The 19,031-nt window shown below is 36.3% G+C and overlaps 1 protein-coding gene across 4 annotated transcripts in view; it reads right to left on the minus strand.

Annotated features, from left to right (window-relative positions):
• Nucleotides 1–19,031, minus strand: part of DNM1L (dynamin 1 like) — a 37,566-nt gene that overhangs the window by 5,928 nt on the left and 12,607 nt on the right. The window contains exons 3-16 of one of the 4 annotated variants that reach the window (XM_032689231.1): nucleotides 14,130–14,168; nucleotides 12,901–12,947; nucleotides 11,770–11,841; nucleotides 11,125–11,211; nucleotides 10,348–10,510; nucleotides 8,938–9,058; nucleotides 8,176–8,307; nucleotides 7,708–7,914; nucleotides 7,388–7,508; nucleotides 5,894–6,049; nucleotides 5,699–5,788; nucleotides 4,693–4,785; nucleotides 2,848–2,904; nucleotides 1,583–1,660 (exon numbers count right to left, since the gene is read on the minus strand). In XM_032689231.1, coding sequence (XP_032545122.1) covers nucleotides 1,583–1,660; nucleotides 2,848–2,904; nucleotides 4,693–4,785; nucleotides 5,699–5,788; nucleotides 5,894–6,049; nucleotides 7,388–7,508; nucleotides 7,708–7,914; nucleotides 8,176–8,307; nucleotides 8,938–9,058; nucleotides 10,348–10,510; nucleotides 11,125–11,211; nucleotides 11,770–11,841; nucleotides 12,901–12,947; nucleotides 14,130–14,168 — 1,463 coding nt within the window. The remainder of the gene's footprint in view (nucleotides 1–1,582; nucleotides 1,661–2,847; nucleotides 2,905–4,692; nucleotides 4,786–5,698; nucleotides 5,789–5,893; nucleotides 6,050–7,387; nucleotides 7,509–7,707; nucleotides 7,915–8,175; nucleotides 8,308–8,937; nucleotides 9,059–10,347; nucleotides 10,511–11,124; nucleotides 11,212–11,769; nucleotides 11,842–12,900; nucleotides 12,948–14,129; nucleotides 14,169–19,031) is intronic. The other 3 variants (XM_032689232.1, XM_032689233.1, XM_032689234.1) reach the window with 3 other exon arrangements.

Below are 19,031 nucleotides of genomic sequence, written 5' to 3' on the forward strand. Positions count from 1 at the left end.
TCCTGAGAAAAGGACATATCACCCAGCTCTTAAATATTGAGAATCACTGGGCAAAGAAATATTAGTGGATGGTATCCACCATATGTTAATTAGTATTAAAAAACCCAACAGTTTATTTTTATATGGAACAGGAGCAATTTTATTTCATACCTTTCCATAAGCCTAATATCTGTTCTATTTACTACTGTGCTTTAAAATCTATTGCTGTTTGAAAAACATTCAAGGCTCTGTGCTACTATTTATGTCTTCCTTCAGATATAGGAGGAAAAAAAGCTAAATTTATCTAGTGTTTACAATTAAACACCACAGGCTGATCTTAAATCTAAAAAAAAAAAAAAAAAAGTGAGAAACAAAGCATAGAATATCAAAAAAAAAAAAACCAGAATAGCAACAGTAGCACACTAGGAGGAAGCCCAGCTAAACTGTCCACATCAGAAATTTTATTTAAATTGCACAACTGTTCAGAGGCATTGCAGAATACACTGTAAGAATTCAAATCAAACTCTGTTAATAAGAGAGAACTACTGGCAAGGAAAGCTCCATTGCATTATTTCTGATTGCAAGACAGCTACTCAAAATGACAAAAATCCCTACGCCACTCTCATTCTGTATTACTGTGGAGCCTGGTCTATCTCCAAAGTAGTTTCAGAAACAAAGCTACACAAGAGAAAGCATGAAACCAGCTAATATAGGACAGGTTTTATGGGAAATGCAAACAAATCTGGTAGCTTCCTGCAACTTTTTAAGTCACACCAGTATCTTCACAGTAGCTCTTGATTTCTTTTTAATGTTTTGCAGCATATCAGAACCTCTAAAACACTGATGAAATAATAGTTAAAACTCTACTACTGACTAGATTTTGACTTTAACCACTTTGTTGAAGACAGAAATGGCAGCTTTGCATTAAAAGCTGAATGTGCATATGCAGTGAAGCAGAAAGCCTGAGTCCTCTTGGTACTCCCAATACACAAAGACTTCCCATCTTCTCTGACTGCAAGCGAAGCCATTAGCAAAAAAGCCTTCACAGTAATAATGAGCTGTTATTTTAACACAAAGACATCACACCTGAAGTGTAAAAAAACACTGCAGAACACATTTCACAAATATAAGTAAACCAGGGATTCAACAATTATGAGAAACAACACAAAGGAGGTTCAGTTTGAACAAAGCCTGTAAGGATTCCCTGCAGGAAGCAGGAAACTCACATTTTAGCTTATCTTCTGTCCTCCTTCTTTAACTGTCAACACATTAAAAACATGCAGTTTAACAACCATGCTGAACACTTCTGATTACAATACTGTTGCACCAAACAATCTATTGACAGTTTGAGGCAAATTATGCTGCATTCTTGCACCACAATAATATTGCAACCAAGAGCTCAAACAGAAAGCAGTGACTTTGCCACCTAATGGCACATCTTTACCTGCCACTGCACGTGCTGAAATCAGCAGTGCCAAGTAGTCCATAGTGGGGAGGGTAACTTGTGTCAGTGACAAAGCACTAAATCCAAACTGCTTTCCTTTCTGCGGGGCACCACAACAGAAACGTGCATGCAGTGCTTAGAGGAGAAATCAAGACAGACCTTGCCATCAGCCTCAGCAGAAGCAGCAGTAACAGTCTCCTGGGAAGCAGGTGGCAATGCACCTGGAGCCTTAGTAGACTAAGGAAGGTAAAAAATGCAGGGAGGGGGGGAAAAAAAAAATTCAACTGAAGACCACCAAATCTACCTAGCGAATTTCATACACTTTTACCTACTAGCGTCTTTCAAAATCCAGAAAAGAAATATTTTGAATTTGCAAGAATAACTGTTATATAAGCAGAAAAAAAGCAAAAAAAGGACATCTTCAAGACAGTTAAGAGACTTTTGAATTATGTGACTTTCAATTTCATTTCAGCTCCTACACTGATGATATAAAGATGAAGTCAATAAAAAGAAGGATCAAAGAGCACTGAACGCAATCTCTAGATAGTTACCCTAAATTCCCAGTTCATCCATCAGTTGTCTTATCCTGAATAAAGGCAGTAGTATTAGACCCATTCTGGAACTTGGTCTCACTTTTAAAGCTAACAACCTTAATGAACCAATTTCTATCAGCTGTAGAAACTCCTGTTACAACCTTGTGAGGAGTTTAAACTATGCTCTGTATCTTTGAATTCTAACTACTTCACATAATGTTAAATAACTGTCTAAAATTCCAGCTTATTGTCAGACCACTCTTCTACAGCCAGGCAACATTTTCCATGACACTTGGTTGGTTCTTCCACCCATGTATGTACCTGTCATTGCACTAATCCAAAACCTGGTAAAATTAAGCAAGCTCCAGAGACAGAATACAGAATACTGAAAATGTCACCTCCACCAGCTTCTCTCAGAGAAAGCAGGACTGCAATAACTTGCAGTTTTAAGAGTGACTTAAAAAAAAAAAAAATCAAAAAGCAACCACGAAGTCATTATGCTGGCACACTGGATACTTTCAATCATCTGTTAATCTTTAGAAATCAGTGTGTGTCAGCTATAAATTTAAGCGTGCAAGTTCTGACTCCATCTTTAACATCTGCAGGCATTTTACACCTTACCTCAGATGACATTCAAGTAGTAAGTGTAACATTAAATTTATAGACAAGTCTTCAGAAATGCCAGATTTAAAACCTCCCCAAAAAATCGCATCTTTATAAGAAAATGACATTCTGCTTTTATCTTATGAAATTGAAGGAAAAAAGTCAATACTTGGAAGCTCCCAAGACTGTTACTAGGGTAGCATATCAAAGTTTCCAATACTTAGATTGGATCAAGGAGAATGCATTAAACTTTAAATGAATAAATAAAAAAATCCAACATTTACTTACCTTGTCTCGTGGCACAGCAGAAGGCAATTCCCGAGCTAACCTGTTACGCCTCTGTTCCTTTAAAAACAATCCAGCAAGACCTCAATTATGTATTACTCTGTATCAACACATAGGCAAGATTCATATTTTACAGACTTAACATTTTAGAGACAAAAACTAGTAATTTCATCTCAGCCAGTGTCATGCAATTATACTATGGTCCTATGAAACCTTGGTTATTTGGATAAAACTACTTTAATTACCTGGTCGAAATGAAATTCTCATTATAAAAAGTTTTGCAAAAATTTTTGCAACAGGCTCCATAATCAAAACCTGAGCCTTTAAAAAACAACATCAAAGCTACACAATTTGGCTCAGCATAAATACCCCTACAGCTCTCACTAAACATTAAATATTCAAAGTAATCTAAAAGATTTGATTCCGTGGCCAGCACATGATTAGCCCAAGGGAAGAAGGAGGCAAAATTCGCTTTATAGCAAAACAGGATTTGAAGCAACCAGGACAAAAAGATCTCATTTTTCTTGAAATTAAGAATTGATTGTCCAGTAAATAAGGTTAGGGTGTTTTACATGGTTTGGTTCTTCAAAAATTCCAATGTCCTGTTCAGAAAAATGTTAGGAAAGAACTAGTTTAAGTAACACACGATAATACAATAATTTTCTAGTTCAACTTCACAAAGTCTTCACATTTGTACTCACAGCAGTTTCCATACACATTGTTTCAGAACTAGATTAAAGAGCAGTCTGTCAAGGCAAATTCAACTGCATACCCAGTTAAAACAAGATTTATGCAGAGAAGAAAGTAAAAGATTAAAAATAAAGAGTTTAAATTTTAACAAACATTTAAAAACAGAACACTACAAGAGCATGTAGTGACAGAACAAGAGGGAAAGGCTTCAAACTGAAAGAGAGTAAGTTAAAATTATATATTAGGAAGAAATTCTTTACTGTGAGGGTGGTGAGGCCCTGGCAGAGGTTGCCCAGAGAAGCTGTGGATGCCCATCCCTGGAAGTCTTCAAGGCCAGTTGGATGGGGCTCTGAACAACCTGGTCTAGTGGAAAGTGTCCCTGCCCATGGCAGGGGGGTTGGAACTAAATGATTTTCAAGGTCCCTTCCAACCATTTTATGATTTTGTGATATGAAAACAACATGTTGGATAAACACAGAGTATTAGTGAGCTCTTAGCCAGATGGATGACATACTGCAACAAAACCAGATTGGAAGAATCCATTCAGCAGAACAGTTCTAGAACTGCTTGTACAGGATGATGACAGCAACAAGTATTATTAATCAAAGCTGGGCTTGAAAAACAGAAAAACTACTGATGAGAGACTGATGGAGAAAATGTCTTAGGGAGACTGAATTTTTGTAACACAGAGATTCAAGAACAATGCCAAGAGCAAGCAGAAATTATAATCTGAACAAACAAAACAATACTTGTATTATCCTTTCAAGAATGAAAGGAACATTATAATTATTGATACATTGTGTCAGAGACAAAATGCAGTTACTTCAACATTATGTGGTAGTTCACAACTACAGTTTTAAATTTCCTCTTACAAAAATTTCATTTAATAGCCAGTACTCAATTAGGTGCCTATCTTATTTTCCAGACTGAAAAACAGGCAGAATTCTTTCAATTAAATATCAACCACTGTTCCTCAATGTAATAAGCAATAGAAATATAACAAATCCACAGATCACAAGAGTATACACCATATTTGTAATGTATCACATTTTTATACCTCAAAATGTAGAAATGTGCTTCAATGAAAGAACTTGAAACATTTGTTATTTTATCAATTTTACTTTCATTTAAAGGAGTCAAAAAAATGTTTTTTCTTACCTCTATGTTGTTATTCATTAAACCACAGGCATCAGCAAAGTCTGGATGTTTGGTATTGATATAAGCTAACTCAATGGCCACGAGATTATGAACCTGCAATGCAATGACATTCACAGTCCAAAAATTCAGTTGGCAAATCTAATGCTAGGGAGGAGTAAAGATCTACAGTGCTGGGAAGTGTGGTCTAACTGTCCATAGCAAAAGCCATTCTCACTGCCCAAGGACACTTAAATTCTGATCCAGAAGGCAAGAAGAGAATTCATTTATTCATCACAATTCAGTCCTTCAGCCACTTGGGATGTTACATCAGTTTAACTTGTTACCTTCATCAAGCTAACTCCCCTCCAGCAATAAAAAAACCAAAACTCAACAATCTAATGAGTGTAAACTATATAAAAACCACAGATAACATGTGAACCAGTGGGAGATGGCTCACTATGGGGGATAGTGAGCATACAAAGCAAATTTTGCTTTTCACATCAGAGTCAATAACTGAAACACTTTGTTTCCTTCTCAACAAGCAGCCCAAATCAGACTTTTATATTAAAACATATTTCCTCAAAGCTAGAGGTTGAATTTCTAGTTCTCACTAGCTAAAGGGCACTACAAGTCCCTAAAACACACAGAATAAGGTTTATCATTTAATTTTCATCACTGCATCCCAAACTTCACAGTTAATGCACAGCTTCTGTTACAAGGGAGGGAAATACACTATATCAGAGAGACCAGGAAGTGTAGAATTGAAGTTTTAGTAAAATTCTTTTTGGGAAATTGTCAAAGGGGACAATAAGCTGAAGAGGAATCCCCCCCACCCCTTTGCTTTTCTAAATCAATATTCTAATATAGAAGTTGTTTCAAATCATGTAGATGTTAAATAACTAGCTATTTAACAAATATAAGTTAAGATTCCTTTAAAGACCTGGGTTCCTGACACTACAAACAAAAGCAACAAGGCTCCAAAAACCACACATTTTTACCAGCAAAATTAGAGTAGATGGAAAATTACCATTTCATTTGTGACAGGAAGTCTTCTACGCAAAAGACAGGTTACTACTTCAACTATGGCATCGTGCAATTTAGGAAACCTCAGTAATTCCTGAAAACAAACCAAAGATTTACTGATATGACTTCCTGAAGTTCTTAAGCAAGTGGGGGGACAAATCAACGAGTACAAACCTAATTCTAAAGCGTGCATTTTTACCTGGGTACTGTAATTACTACAATGCTGGATAATCCTCTGCATTTCTTCATGAACCAGCTCCACACAGCGCAGGCTGGGCTCTTCTAAACGTTTGATTTGCCTTTTTACCAGCAACTCAAATGAAACTTCAGGAACAAACAAGGCAGGACGGGGACCCTGGTTGAAAAGGAGGGAAAAAGCTGCTAAACTGTGAATTAAAACAAGATGCATTTCTAAGCAGCATCTGATGAAGCCCAGAATAAATCAGGTCACAGTGCTCACACCCAACACTCAGAACAGGTCTCAAGATCTGTTACAAGAATAATTAAAAATAAAAGCTATAAAGTTGTTATCTTTAAGACAAACTCTGTGTTAAACAATGATTAACAAGCATCCTTACAGAATCTTGGGAGATTTCCAGCTACTCCTGTCACCCTAGGCTTACAACTCTGAACAATTCTTTTCACATTTGTGGATCCAAGTTTAACTGAAATTTATTATAAAGGCAAAGACATTTTCTTATTAATTTTGGAGAGAAATATTGCCATTATTTATTTGACACTCCTGGGCATACAATACCACACCAACAAGATAGGTGGGTTTCAGTGTCACTGATTTACAGTGTTTGGGATAATTTCATTTATGACCATCCAGATTAATGTTTAGCTACACACAAAACATTTTTTATCTGAATTTCTTTTTTTTTTTAATTAAATAAGCTTAAGAAACACAAAGACGTTATATGTCACATAAAAACATGACTTCTTTCCTGTTACTAAACACTATTTTTTAATTTTACATTTATAAAAGGATAGAACATGCACACAGATCACTGTTGCAGAGTACCCCACAAGCTCCAAGACCATGCAGAAACCTGACTGTCTGTCCACACCCAAGAGGACACAGTACAAAAGTAGACTGACATGTCTGACACACAGAGTCAAGCTCTAAGGAGTGAACATTCTATACATAATATTCTACAAAATTTAAAAGTGAGCTTACTGTGTTAATTCTTAGCAATACCAATTCCCATATTCTCAAGAAACCAAATCTGTCATGCAAACACTGAACCATTGCAAAGTTGTGTGCCTTATACAGAATTAAAATATCTGACTGTGCTAGCCCATACATTTCAGACTGAGTTGTCCTAACTAACAGAAGTGCTAAATGCAGTATAAGACCAGAGGCAGTCTTCCATCACCATTTCTGTAATATATAACAGCTTCAGCACAGAGTTGCCAAAGCTGGGCCTGTGCTTTATTTCAGCCTGTAAATAACAGCGAGAAGATGTAACCATTCACATTAAACTCATTCCATATAGAATAATGTCTCCAAATTTGGATATTGTAATTTTTCCACTTAAAGTACTAAAAAAATCAGGATTCAGCCTCTTTATATTAACTCATCCAGCTGAGATCGTTAATTCACAGGACTGAAGCAGCACAAATTTGTTGAAACCTTATCTTCCTATCCAACATACAGCCACAACACTTAGATATACAGAAGAACACTCACAGTAGCATTTCTAATGGCAGTCAGAATATCAATTGTATTAAGGCCACCCAGCGGGTCGACAGATTCCAAAGTTCTTCCAAAGGTCTCATGAAAAATATAGCAGATTCTGGCTCCACCACATCTGAAAGAGTAAAATAGCAACTGAAGCAGCAAACAAGAAAAAAGCTCTAATTGCAAGCATTTTTTACAGTTGCTTGGATTCAAAATATGTTTGAGATTGTTATGCTCCAGTGTAATACTATTGCCAACAAAAGCCAGTAACAGCCACTGGGTCAGTCTAACTACTCAGTCAGTGTTCTAGGAAAACATTTGGTACTTACAGCTCTGAAGTCTCTATGTACTTTGCTGTTCCTTCAATAGTGTTACAATATTCTGTGGCAAATTTGGTAATAAGCTGCAATAAAGTAGCACTTTTGTCTTCAACGGGTTCCCCGTAGCTGTTCAGTAGAGACTGGTACTGAGCAGCTAAAACATTAATTCTGGTTTTCAGTTCTGGCAAGCAATCCCTGATATGATGCATCAGTAGTCTAAAAATAGAAAACAGTCCCTCATTAGCAGGAAGGAAAGGTTTCAGTATTATTATCTCCATCAGAACAGAGAAGAGACAAAAATAATCACCAAAGGAAAACATTTACTCAGAAAAATTACAGTAAATTTAAAAACTCAGAGAATCAGAGTTTGGAATCAGAGTTTTCCTCAATGTTCTACAGCACCAAAAGAGAAACTAAAGGTAAAAAGAAAGGTCTGCACATATTTCTAACATATCAGTTTACAGGTTAGAGTAATACCTGTTCAATGTTCTAGCAAGATACTTGGTTCCGTTTCGGTTGGCTAGGGAAGGGTACTTCTTCTGGAGAAAACCATACTCATCACGAATGGAATCAGCCACACTCTTCTTGTTGTTAATGTCCAACTGACTCCTGAAGGGAAAAAGCAGAGTTGCACACCAGTGAACAGATGCAAAGTAAAAAAAAAAAATAAAAAATCACACTTCTGCTTGTCTGGACAGGACATCTAACAACTGATTTTTTTGCTTTACATACATAACTAACATTCTTTAGACTTCAAAAGGTTTTATTTCTTGTTCCATGCAGCATAGTCAACAAATCAGTATGGGGAGCAGTTGTACACAGACTAAGCAATGCTTTTACCAAAACCACATGAGATTTGGCCTTGCTAAAGCAAAAACTGAAGTGAGCAGTGCTGTAGCCATATGCAGTTAGCACTAATGTACATGGGATCTGTACTGGATCAGTGCTAATTAAACAGCTGAGCAGAAGAATTCCTCAAGCTGAAGAACAACACTGGAAAGAAGTGGTGACACTACAGTTCTTTTGGAAGAAGTGTTTCTACTCCTTTCCAAATTAGCAGCTGGTTCAAGGGAAGAACAAAGGCTTTTGAGAAGTGAGCAACAAGATCCTTGCTTGCTTATTCAGTTTATTTCAACACTCTCACCTTATTCTTAAAACTATGTTCATGGTTAAAAAGGCTGAAAGCATTACTTCATAGTAACACAGTTTTAAAAATAGCATCAACATGCCCAGACAGACCTATTCACTACTCCAATGATGCCAAGTTTGACTGGAATCACTCTTCCCATGAGGACATCCATAGCATCAGTGCCAGCATCCATGAGATCCAGCTTTGTGATAACAGCAAGGGTTCTTCGACCTACCAAAGGGAAAAAACACTCACAGGGATGCTTTGTTTTGATCAGAGTAACTAAAACACATAATACAGCAAAGTAAAGAAAAAAGTGACCTCAGTTCATTAGACAGGTAAATACTGCACATCTAAACCAGGAAGGAGGCTAATATGCACAGGATTTGTCTGGGACCTTAATATTTCCTGAGCTCTCGGGTTGAAAAAAAGTGCCGAGAACTTTTTCATTAAAATATAACGCACTTTTTGAGTGTAAAAAAAATAAATGAACATCTCAGCAAAATCAGTAAGTTCTTGGGTCTTGAAACTTTCATGTTTTACTTCAGTAATTAATTACTTTAGTAATTCAAGTTCTCCTTACATACCACTACTCCTACTGAACCTGCAACGTGATCTGCCACTCCAGACCTTTAAGTTTCAGAATTCTGGGAAGTGATCCAAAAGACACAGTCAATAATCTTTACAGGGATAAATTAAAAGAAGTCTGCTACCTTGAACTAGGAAAATTTGACTAAGCAGACTGTCAGAAGAGATTATGTGGCAGACAAGCCAAAGCAGATTTGGAATTTGAAAAATTCGAGGGTAAAGCATAACACTAAATTTTAGCCTAATTTCTGTATATCTATTTTCCAAGTGTTCTATTCCATATTCTTTCAAATCACACAGTGCCATTTGTTAGCCAGTGGTGCTGACAGCACTTTCCAAAACCAAAAAGCAGGCATCTAGCAGCTTCAGACCTGTTCCAAAGTAATTAGGAAGTAAATATAAAATGATAATCCTCTTTTTAGATTAAATCAAATCAGTCAGTTCTGTCACATAAATGCAGGGCATAAAAATGGATACTAACAGTATATATTAATCTTAATCTTACTAAAGTCACTTAACTAACAGCTAGACAGTCAATTGCTAGCTGCAGAACAGGATGGTGTATTTTCTCTACTAAAATAAACAACACTGAACAATAAAACAGGAAATTGCCCTAACAGACCTCTGTAAACTACTAAAACTCTGAAAACCCCCAATATTCTGTAATATCATTTGCTGCAGTGAAAACAGAAGTAGCTCTTATGACTACATGTTCATAAGCCAGAAATCTGTCAGATATTAATTCATCCCAGCATTTCCCGAGTTGCAGGCACTGCAGCAAAAGGCCTTTAAGAAAATATAAAAATCGTATTTTCTAGGAAACGTGGTGACATTTGCTTTTCTTACTACATTTTGCCCAAACAACTTCAGTTTTACTTTAGGATCTAATTTAAAGAATAAGTTGAGTTACAGCATCCAGTTTTGCTGCTTACCATCTGGATCCACCTCACGTGCTATTTTAAGTGCTTCTGAGGTGGCCATGTCCGTGTTAGCGGCTGTGACTGCCAGAATAATCGAGTTTGGGTTGCTGATGAACTGAAGGATTAGCTCTCTTATTTGAAGTTCAATGTCCTTAGGCTGATCACCAACAGGCACCTAGAGAAAAGCAAAACAGAACTGTTCAAAATTGTGTGTTTATGCCTGTGTGAGACTTGGTGTCCAAGAACCACCTGCACAACTGGCAGAGTGGGGGGTGTGTGCATGGGCAGGGAAAGTAGTCATCTTGTCACCTTCATGTCACAGAATATGATTCCATATAAAATCTGAACAAACAGGACCTCAACATTTCCTAGAGTGTATCCTCACTATGTACAACTTCTTACACAAAACACACATGGCAACTTCTGGAGGAGCAATGTGGAAAACATTTTCAAACTTGCCAAATGCTCATCTACCTGCAGGAACAGCTCTGAGACTCGGAGTGCTACCTCTTCTCTGAAAAGGAACGTGCAGCCCACACAACGCTTCCAATGGGTTGCATATAGAAAGAGGAAGACCTTAAGCAACTCTACATCCTACATCAGCAAAGAGCATCACAAACCCAAATCTCACACCAGAAGATAGTGACATGTTGAATTTATATAACACTATTTAAACCTGGGGAAAGCTGTCTATCTAACAATACAGGATAATGCCAAAGAGTGAACATGCACACCTTGTTCAAAAATACCACTCACAGTGAGCCAGAAAAGAAGGATTCTGCACCTTACCTTTGTCATTCCAGGTAAATCCACAAGAGTCAGATTCACAACATTAGCTGAAAAAATCTTAAGATGAATAGGTTCAGGACTGATCCCCTAGAAATATATTAATAATAAAAAAATAATTACTGTACTGGGTTATTTAAATGCATCACTGAGAAAACCAAAAGCTGTAGTTACATACTAGAAAACTTTCTTTCATCAGACACCTACATGGTAAGGAAAAGAAGCCAGAAACATCTGTCAACTAATTTCTTTGTATTTGGCAGCAGCCCTGTTTCCTCCATCATAAAATGCAAAAAAGCTTTTATATGTGAGCGATTATATAGATATGCAAGAATAGAATACTCAATTTTATAATTACACATTAAGCCATACATGTGGAAAAATGAAAGCAAGTTTAACTAAAAGTTCATTTTTTGCACTATTATCACACAAGTTTGAAGTAAATTAACAATTCTCTGTCTTTTATCTGAAGTCATTTATCTCATGGACACAGTGAAAAAACGTCAAGACAGCAAGCAGCATTGCTTGCAGCATTGCGTTGTTAAATGCTTTTCACTTCTAGCTGCCAAAATTGTTTAAAAAAGGTTTAAATAGAGGTTTAAACAGCAAGAGAATTTATAGAAAGACAAAGATGGACAGTACATTTACCTTATTATTTCCTGAAATCCTCTCCGTTTCATTTTCTATTTCCTGACGAATTTCATCAAAATCTGTATAGATCTGAAGTAAGGAAGAAACAAAATGTTTAAAAATCAAAGATAGCATCCAGTTACCTAATTGCAAAACAATGCTCTCTTCTCCAAGAGACAGCGAAAAACTCTCTTAAGTATACAGAATATGAGAAAATATAAGAATTACTATTAGTCCTTAAGCTGATGTTAACAGGAATCATCAGAGCTAAAAATTACAGAAATTGGAATCTGTTAAACAGTATTTACTCTGTTGACTAAAACTGTGAGATGGTAGTTGTTAGTACTTTGATGCATCAATGTCAGACACATTATTAACTAGCATTCACCTAAAGAGAATGCAAACACTTAATTCCACTTAGAACCTAATTGCAATCCTTTTAAGTTAAAAAAAAATGTAGCCTGAACCCCTTCTCATCTTGAAGAGAAGAGAATAAGGGCAGAGTTTCATTTTCACATTTTTCTGCTCTTGTCAGAACTGTTCTCCTTCCACCAATCCAAAATAAGTTAGCACAGAGCTACCCTTGCACAGGTTCCCTCTGCAATCCTCTCTAGCTTTCCTTTCATTCCTAGTACTGTTTAAAGTAATAAACACTTATGTAATTCATCTGCCAACAAGAATATGACTTTCTTCAAGCAAAGAATTAAGCTTTGACTCTCTTATTTAAGTCCTTGGTCATCTCAGCTTCTGCTCCTCGACCCTGATGCACATTCCTTCTTTTTCATAGCTTTCTAACAATCTCTGAAGTTGCCAATTCTTCAGTGGACTGAAATGACTTGTGATTATACATATCCTTGTCTCTGCCATGTCCATTCTAATTTTACCAATGCATAAAATAGAATAATCAACAAAATAACACATAAGGTAAATAACTCAGCAGAATCAATGACCTGCACAACAGGTATTTTGTGTTTCCAAAAATTTTCTACTCATAAAAAGTAAACCACAAAATCCTCAGTACTCTGCCATATAGTATAACAGGCAGAATAATCTCCTTTTTGGGAAAGTCAAGGAAAGATATAATAGAATTACATATATATACGTTAACATATTTATGACAGTGCTACTCCATCATCAGAGTAAACATACCTTATTTTTGGTATGAAGAAATTTACCCCATTCTGCAGCATCTACCTCTGAAAACAAAGAATTGATACATGAGGAAGAGGAAGTAGATATTTCAATAACATTTTTCCAAGAGCCTGACTGTTGAAAGCTACAATGTGATTTTATTTTTTTAAAGCAGTAAAAGAAAAATTAGTTAGCTTTCTACAGTTAGATGTTAAATAGCTCAGTATAAATAAGTTTATGATTCTGCCTATTGAAATCTCATTACTATGTTTAATTTGTCTCTCTTACATGAGGTCCACCTTCCTAATTGTGACTGAGCCAATCAGCTATCCTACAATCTTTCAGAAATGGTCTAGTTCAGCAAATATCAGCTTGTAACAGAAAACAAAAGAATTATTAGCAATAGCTTAAAAAACCTGGGAAAAAAAAATGATGGCTTGTAGCTTCTTTTCTTTTACCATGCAAGCGAGATCAAATTTCAGCTGAAAGAAAAAGTTAGAAAAACCTGTGGGACCAAAACCAAGCAAACAGAAAATACATAAGAATTCTGCATAACAAAGAAGCCTTAGGAGAACGTGTCTCTTCCCAAATCTGTCAAGGACCAAACATCTTCACTCTTGTCAGTCACCACGTTAAGTCCAGAATTATTTGGGGGCTGTGCAAGAGCAGTCCCAGAAACAGCAAAGGAGGTTTTGTCAATTCTTGCTTCATAGCACAGGCAGCAATTTCAGTCACACTGTGAGATATTCACACTGTCACAATTAGGTTTCCAAGTACTAGTGGTAAACTCTATTTCCAATTTTTAGTTTGTGGTCGTTTCCTCTCTGCTCCCTGACACAGCAATCTGCTCTAGAAGAATACTCTACTAGAAATCTGGCCATTTGGCAAACACACAGTTTAACTACAATCAAGTCATCCTTTGAAACATTCTTTTCACTTAAGTTGAAATTCAAGATACTGATCAACAAAGATTTTTTTAAAGGATTTGGGAATTCAAAGTGCAGGAAGCTCTATGAAGCAGAAGCAGCACAGAAGAAAAGCAAAAATCATCTCATTTTAATGCAACAAGGTCAGAAAACTAAAAATCAATCAGATCACAAGACTCAGCAAAATAATCAATCAACACAGGAGCTGAAGTGTAAAAGGAAAAGTGTAATCAACAATAAGGTGGCATGAAATGTATGTGGTTAGTGTATATAAGCATGCATTTTATGTGTAGGGAGAAAAAGCAAGTGGATAAAGGCAACCTTTAGAAAGGTGTCTTGGATTTTTCCATGTAGCAGGGTCTGCAGTTAAAAAGAAACAGCATTGAATGGTATTTAACATTTTTTACATCATATTTAATATAGCATTTTATTAACTTTCAGTACCAGATTCTATTAGGAAGATCACAAATGCATGCAGACAGATGTACATGCTGTTCTACTACTGATGAGAGCATGTAACATATTAACACTATGCACACAAATAAGATCTTAACTAAACACAGATCTTGACTAAACACAGATAAACAATGCATATCAGATACTCTACACAACAAGTTTACTTGATGATAACTACTATTGCCATTCCCCTAATTCCAACAGCTCACAACATATTTTATCTCAGCATAGAAAACAGGACCATTAGGGCTCCACAAAGCTGAACTTCTTTGGTGAAATGTTTCTTAACACTTACTCATGGCAAGAACCAGAAAGAGTAAGAAAATATTTGTAATGTCCTGGAAGTAAGATTATTGTATGGGAAAGAAATCTGAGGGTTTGCATCAATATTTCTAAGACTCCGTTAAACAATTACATCAGTTCTGAGACAGATTTAAGAAGAGACAACATAGATATGACCCTTCTCAACCTTTAATTTTCTCAAACTATTTATGGAAATCTCATTACAAAAAAAAAATTATTGAAGGGTTGTTGATGAATTTACAACTCTATTTTTATGTCATGTCTGCACAATTGCACGAAAGTGCAAGAATCAAAACAAACTGGTGAAGATATTTTTGGTTTGTGCCTGGTTGGTACAAAATACAAGCAGCACAGCAACAATCACCTCATCCATTTGGAAAGCTCAGAACATCTGGAGAGTTATTTTAATGTCTTGCTCAGATGAGTAAGTCAAAGGCATGTGTATCATCAATGGAAATATGCTGACTCTGATGGACTGCATCCATCAAGGAAAAACTTTTAAACCCCAAACTTTTATCCTGATGTTCCGCAGGCACGTGAGCTACAAGAAACCATCATTAGGAGGAAGCTTTTGTTTGTCTTGGTTGATAAAGAGGCAAAATTACATCTCAGTCTCCAAAGTGAGTGCAAAATGAAAGGGTTCCTTTGTTACAGGTTATTGTACAGGTTTAGCTTATTTAGCGTTCAGAGGAAATAAAGCAAAATGCACATATAGGAAGAAACTACAGTATCTTCAGGATTGCATTGCTCGTCTCCTCTTAAAAATTAAATCCAAGAGAGTAAAGAGAGGCATAAAGCCAGGAAGAAAAATATACAGCAATATAATGCCACTGTTCCATTAGGAAGATATGGACCAAGTACTCTCCTGTTCTGTCCCTCCTCAGGAGATGATGTCCTTCTCAGACACACTGTTTTAGTCTTAAATTATTGGTTTTGTAGGAGTATAGGAATTTGCAGCTAGGTACTAGGCTTGGTTCTACGTATAAATAAATGAGCTTTTTCAGTATAATCTATCAACTTCTTAAAATATCTTCAAAGGGACAGAACAGTATAGAGAGTGCAATATAGAGAGTGCAGTATATTGAATATCTCTTTTGTACTTGGCTTTTTAGAAGCACAGGAGAAAAAGTTTGCAATCCTGTTGGCGTCAAGGATAGAAAAAAATGGTCCAAGATGCATTCAAGTCAGAGACAGTGCATTTTAACTTGCTAACAACTACAGAAAAATTTCCCAATTGATCTAATTTAACACAAAGGATTTGCATTACTCTAAATGAAAGGATGCTCAAGGCAAGGAGAAAATATTTTAATTAGCCTACATTCGACAGCTCAGTGTTCTGGTTTACATGCAGAACATTTTTTTTATCACTAGTTTAACTGGTAAATCAGTCTTCCCCCAGTTACGTTACTTTCTGGAAGCTTTTCAGGCAAAACCTTGAGGTGAATTAATCATCTGATTACATCCAAGATTCAATGCTAGATAAAAGTGTGACATTTTGGTCATTATAAGAATCAGCACTAGAGATTTTAAGAAATTAAGACAGCGGCTGTTAAGAATAAACAGATTCTGCCTTTCAAAAAACAAACATAAACAAACAAAACAAACAACATAAAAACAACAAAAAGAAAAAAAACCCACAAGAACAAACAACAACAAAAAACCCCACCATATCTTCCAAATAAAGCAAGCGTCTTTATTTTTCTGGCTTTTCATATCTTGGAGTAAGACCTGAAAACCTTAATTAACACACAGGAAAACTAGACATATTACAGTATTTTTCTCAGGACTGCCATCCACCAAATTGTACTTTTTATGTCCTACACTACAATACTCCTTTAAGAAGCTCAAATACAGTACAAAGCTTAGTAACTTTTATTATTCATTTATCTCTTCTCCCTTTCCAAAGCAGCAGAAATGTTATTCATACACAATGGGAACACAGAGAAACTGTTCAGGGTCATAAAAAGCCACCACCACAGAAGATTTCTTGCAGCATGAGAACTTCCCAATTTCTAAATTCCTAGCTTTCTAGTTTCCGTATCTTCACAGCTTCTGGATCCAGAAGGTGACCATCTGAACTCTCTTTCTTCCCTTACCCCATCACCTCATCCTTTCCTAGCTCTATTCCTCTAAATTAAAAATAAAAAGCCAACTTGTGAAAAAAACATGCACGTATCTTCCAATGCCTTCTGCATGTTGGACCATTTTTTCCATCCCTGACACCAAGTGGATTGCAAACTTTTTCTCCTGTGCTTCTGCAAAGCCAAGTACAACAAAGCAGATCACAGCTGCAGCTGTTCTGCAGCTGGGGCTAAGAGATTCCTCTTTGATGTACAGAGCAAAAAAGCTGACAAAACAATGCTGATTTGTCAAGCACCAGATCTGTATTAATTATTCCTGTGTTCCATATCAACTCTATCTGTCCAGAATTTGAACAACGTTCAGTTTCCTATCTTAGGACCAAAAAAAGTCCAAAACCTATAAACACTTAACTAATTTATCACTGATATGTTCCCTCTTTTTTTTCCATTTCTGAACTAGTGGGTCAACTACCAGAATAGGTTTTGCTACAAGACCAATCTATTAATTCACAAGACCAGGCCCAGTTCTCTGATTAAGTCCTGTTTCTCTTGCAGTTGGATCAGAACACCCCAGTGTGGTATCACCACATCAAACACACCATTTGTGCTGAATCACTGGAGCCTAACAATAAACAGCAAAAGCACACTGAGAACATTTCCTTCAGGCCAGATCACACACATCTCTGTGGAATATATATATCAGTCTGAAATATCATGTTATGAAAATAGAGAACTTTGTATTTAATTGAAAAATTATCTCTGTTATTTTCTGACTGTCTTGATTTATTGCAGTGACCACAGTACAAAGGTCTCACATTGCTCACCACTGACTCTGAGGAAAAAGCAAGGACGATCTTTAGTGCTGCATATTAAAAAATTAAAGCTAGTCCCAATGTCTGGCTGCAATTTTTCTCAACAATCTTTCCAATGTGCTCCCAAGAATCAAAAAAATAAATTTTAAAAAATCCAAAAGCAAAACCAAAAAACTTCCCAACCAACCCAACAAAAACCCTAAATTCATATGAACTGATAGTCTTTGACAGCTCACATGCATCAGATGTCCAAATTAAGCCACTGGAGAGACACATTTTTTTTCCTCATAGCCAAGGCAATTGTCCATGCTTAAATGAATAGCACAGCAGTCAGAAGAGCTTTGTGTTAAAAACAGGGAAGATGCAACCACTCCAACAATGGTAAAATTTAAACTTGTAAAAATCACAGACTAGTACCTATTTCTAAATGGTTGTGTTAATATATAATACTAGTAGATATGTAGAGCAAGCATTAGGATGGATAAAGATGACAACCACAAAGCAGAAGTCACAAACAGAGACAGTTGTATAAAAGTATCTGTACATACAGAGAGTTCAACACCAGCATTCAGAAAGCAGCATGGCAAGACTGTTAGTCTCTTGTCCAATATTCAATTTGTAAAGAAGAAAACCCTCATCTGGACAAAATCCTTTTCTGCAAGACTATTTCCCTCTGGGAAATCCCAAACACATATTCAACCCTATCTCAACATCCATCTCATACAAAGAAAATTATGACTTCTAATGGCATAGTGACTTATTAAGATGTCAGGCAGCACAGCCAGGATAAGAGGTTGTCATCTTTTTTCTTTCCAAGCTAATTGATCCCATCTTCTCAGATCTAACAGGACAATCTGAACGTACAGATCAGTGAAAAACCATTTAGACCATGATTTGCCTGAATTTTGGAGAGAAGAGGCATTTCAAACTCAACTGGTAAATCATAAAGGTTTCTCTGTTCTTACTAAACAAGCCCACATCTCTCTCACAGGAACAACAAGATGAGATTATAACACATACATCTTGCATATTGATTTTTTTTCCCCAAAAAAAAATCTAAATGGGCCTCTTAAATAATAATTTAGTCCAACATCCTTATGCAGTATCCTCAGATCAAATGCAACCTACAACAGAAAGGCTCTGCCTTGACTCAGAATACTTTAATTACAAAACCATCTTTTATACCTGTAATGTTGCAGAGCAGAACGAAGTAATATTTTACCCTACAACTCAGAATCAAAGCATTATGAAAAGTACTAGAAACTATACACTGCACAATGCAAGCAATGTCAAACCACATTTAGAGAGAGCAAATCTGCCATTTCTAAAAGGTTGCCCTGAGATTCTGAATTCTCCACCCTTGGCAGTTTTCAATACCCAGCTGGATAAAGACCCAAGTAAACTGCTGTTGAGTTCACGGCTGGCCCTTTTTTGTGGAACAGATTGGAGTAGAGACCTTCTGAGATAACTTCCTACAATTGTCCTACAATCTCTCCCATGGATTGCACACTAAAAGTTCTTAATTATTATGAACCCTAATTGCGTTCTCTGCTTGTTTCAATAACAAGCAG

This window comes from Chiroxiphia lanceolata, chromosome 5, assembly GCF_009829145.1.
Source record: "Chiroxiphia lanceolata isolate bChiLan1 chromosome 5, bChiLan1.pri, whole genome shotgun sequence".
Lineage (NCBI taxonomy): Eukaryota > Metazoa > Chordata > Aves > Passeriformes > Pipridae > Chiroxiphia > Chiroxiphia lanceolata.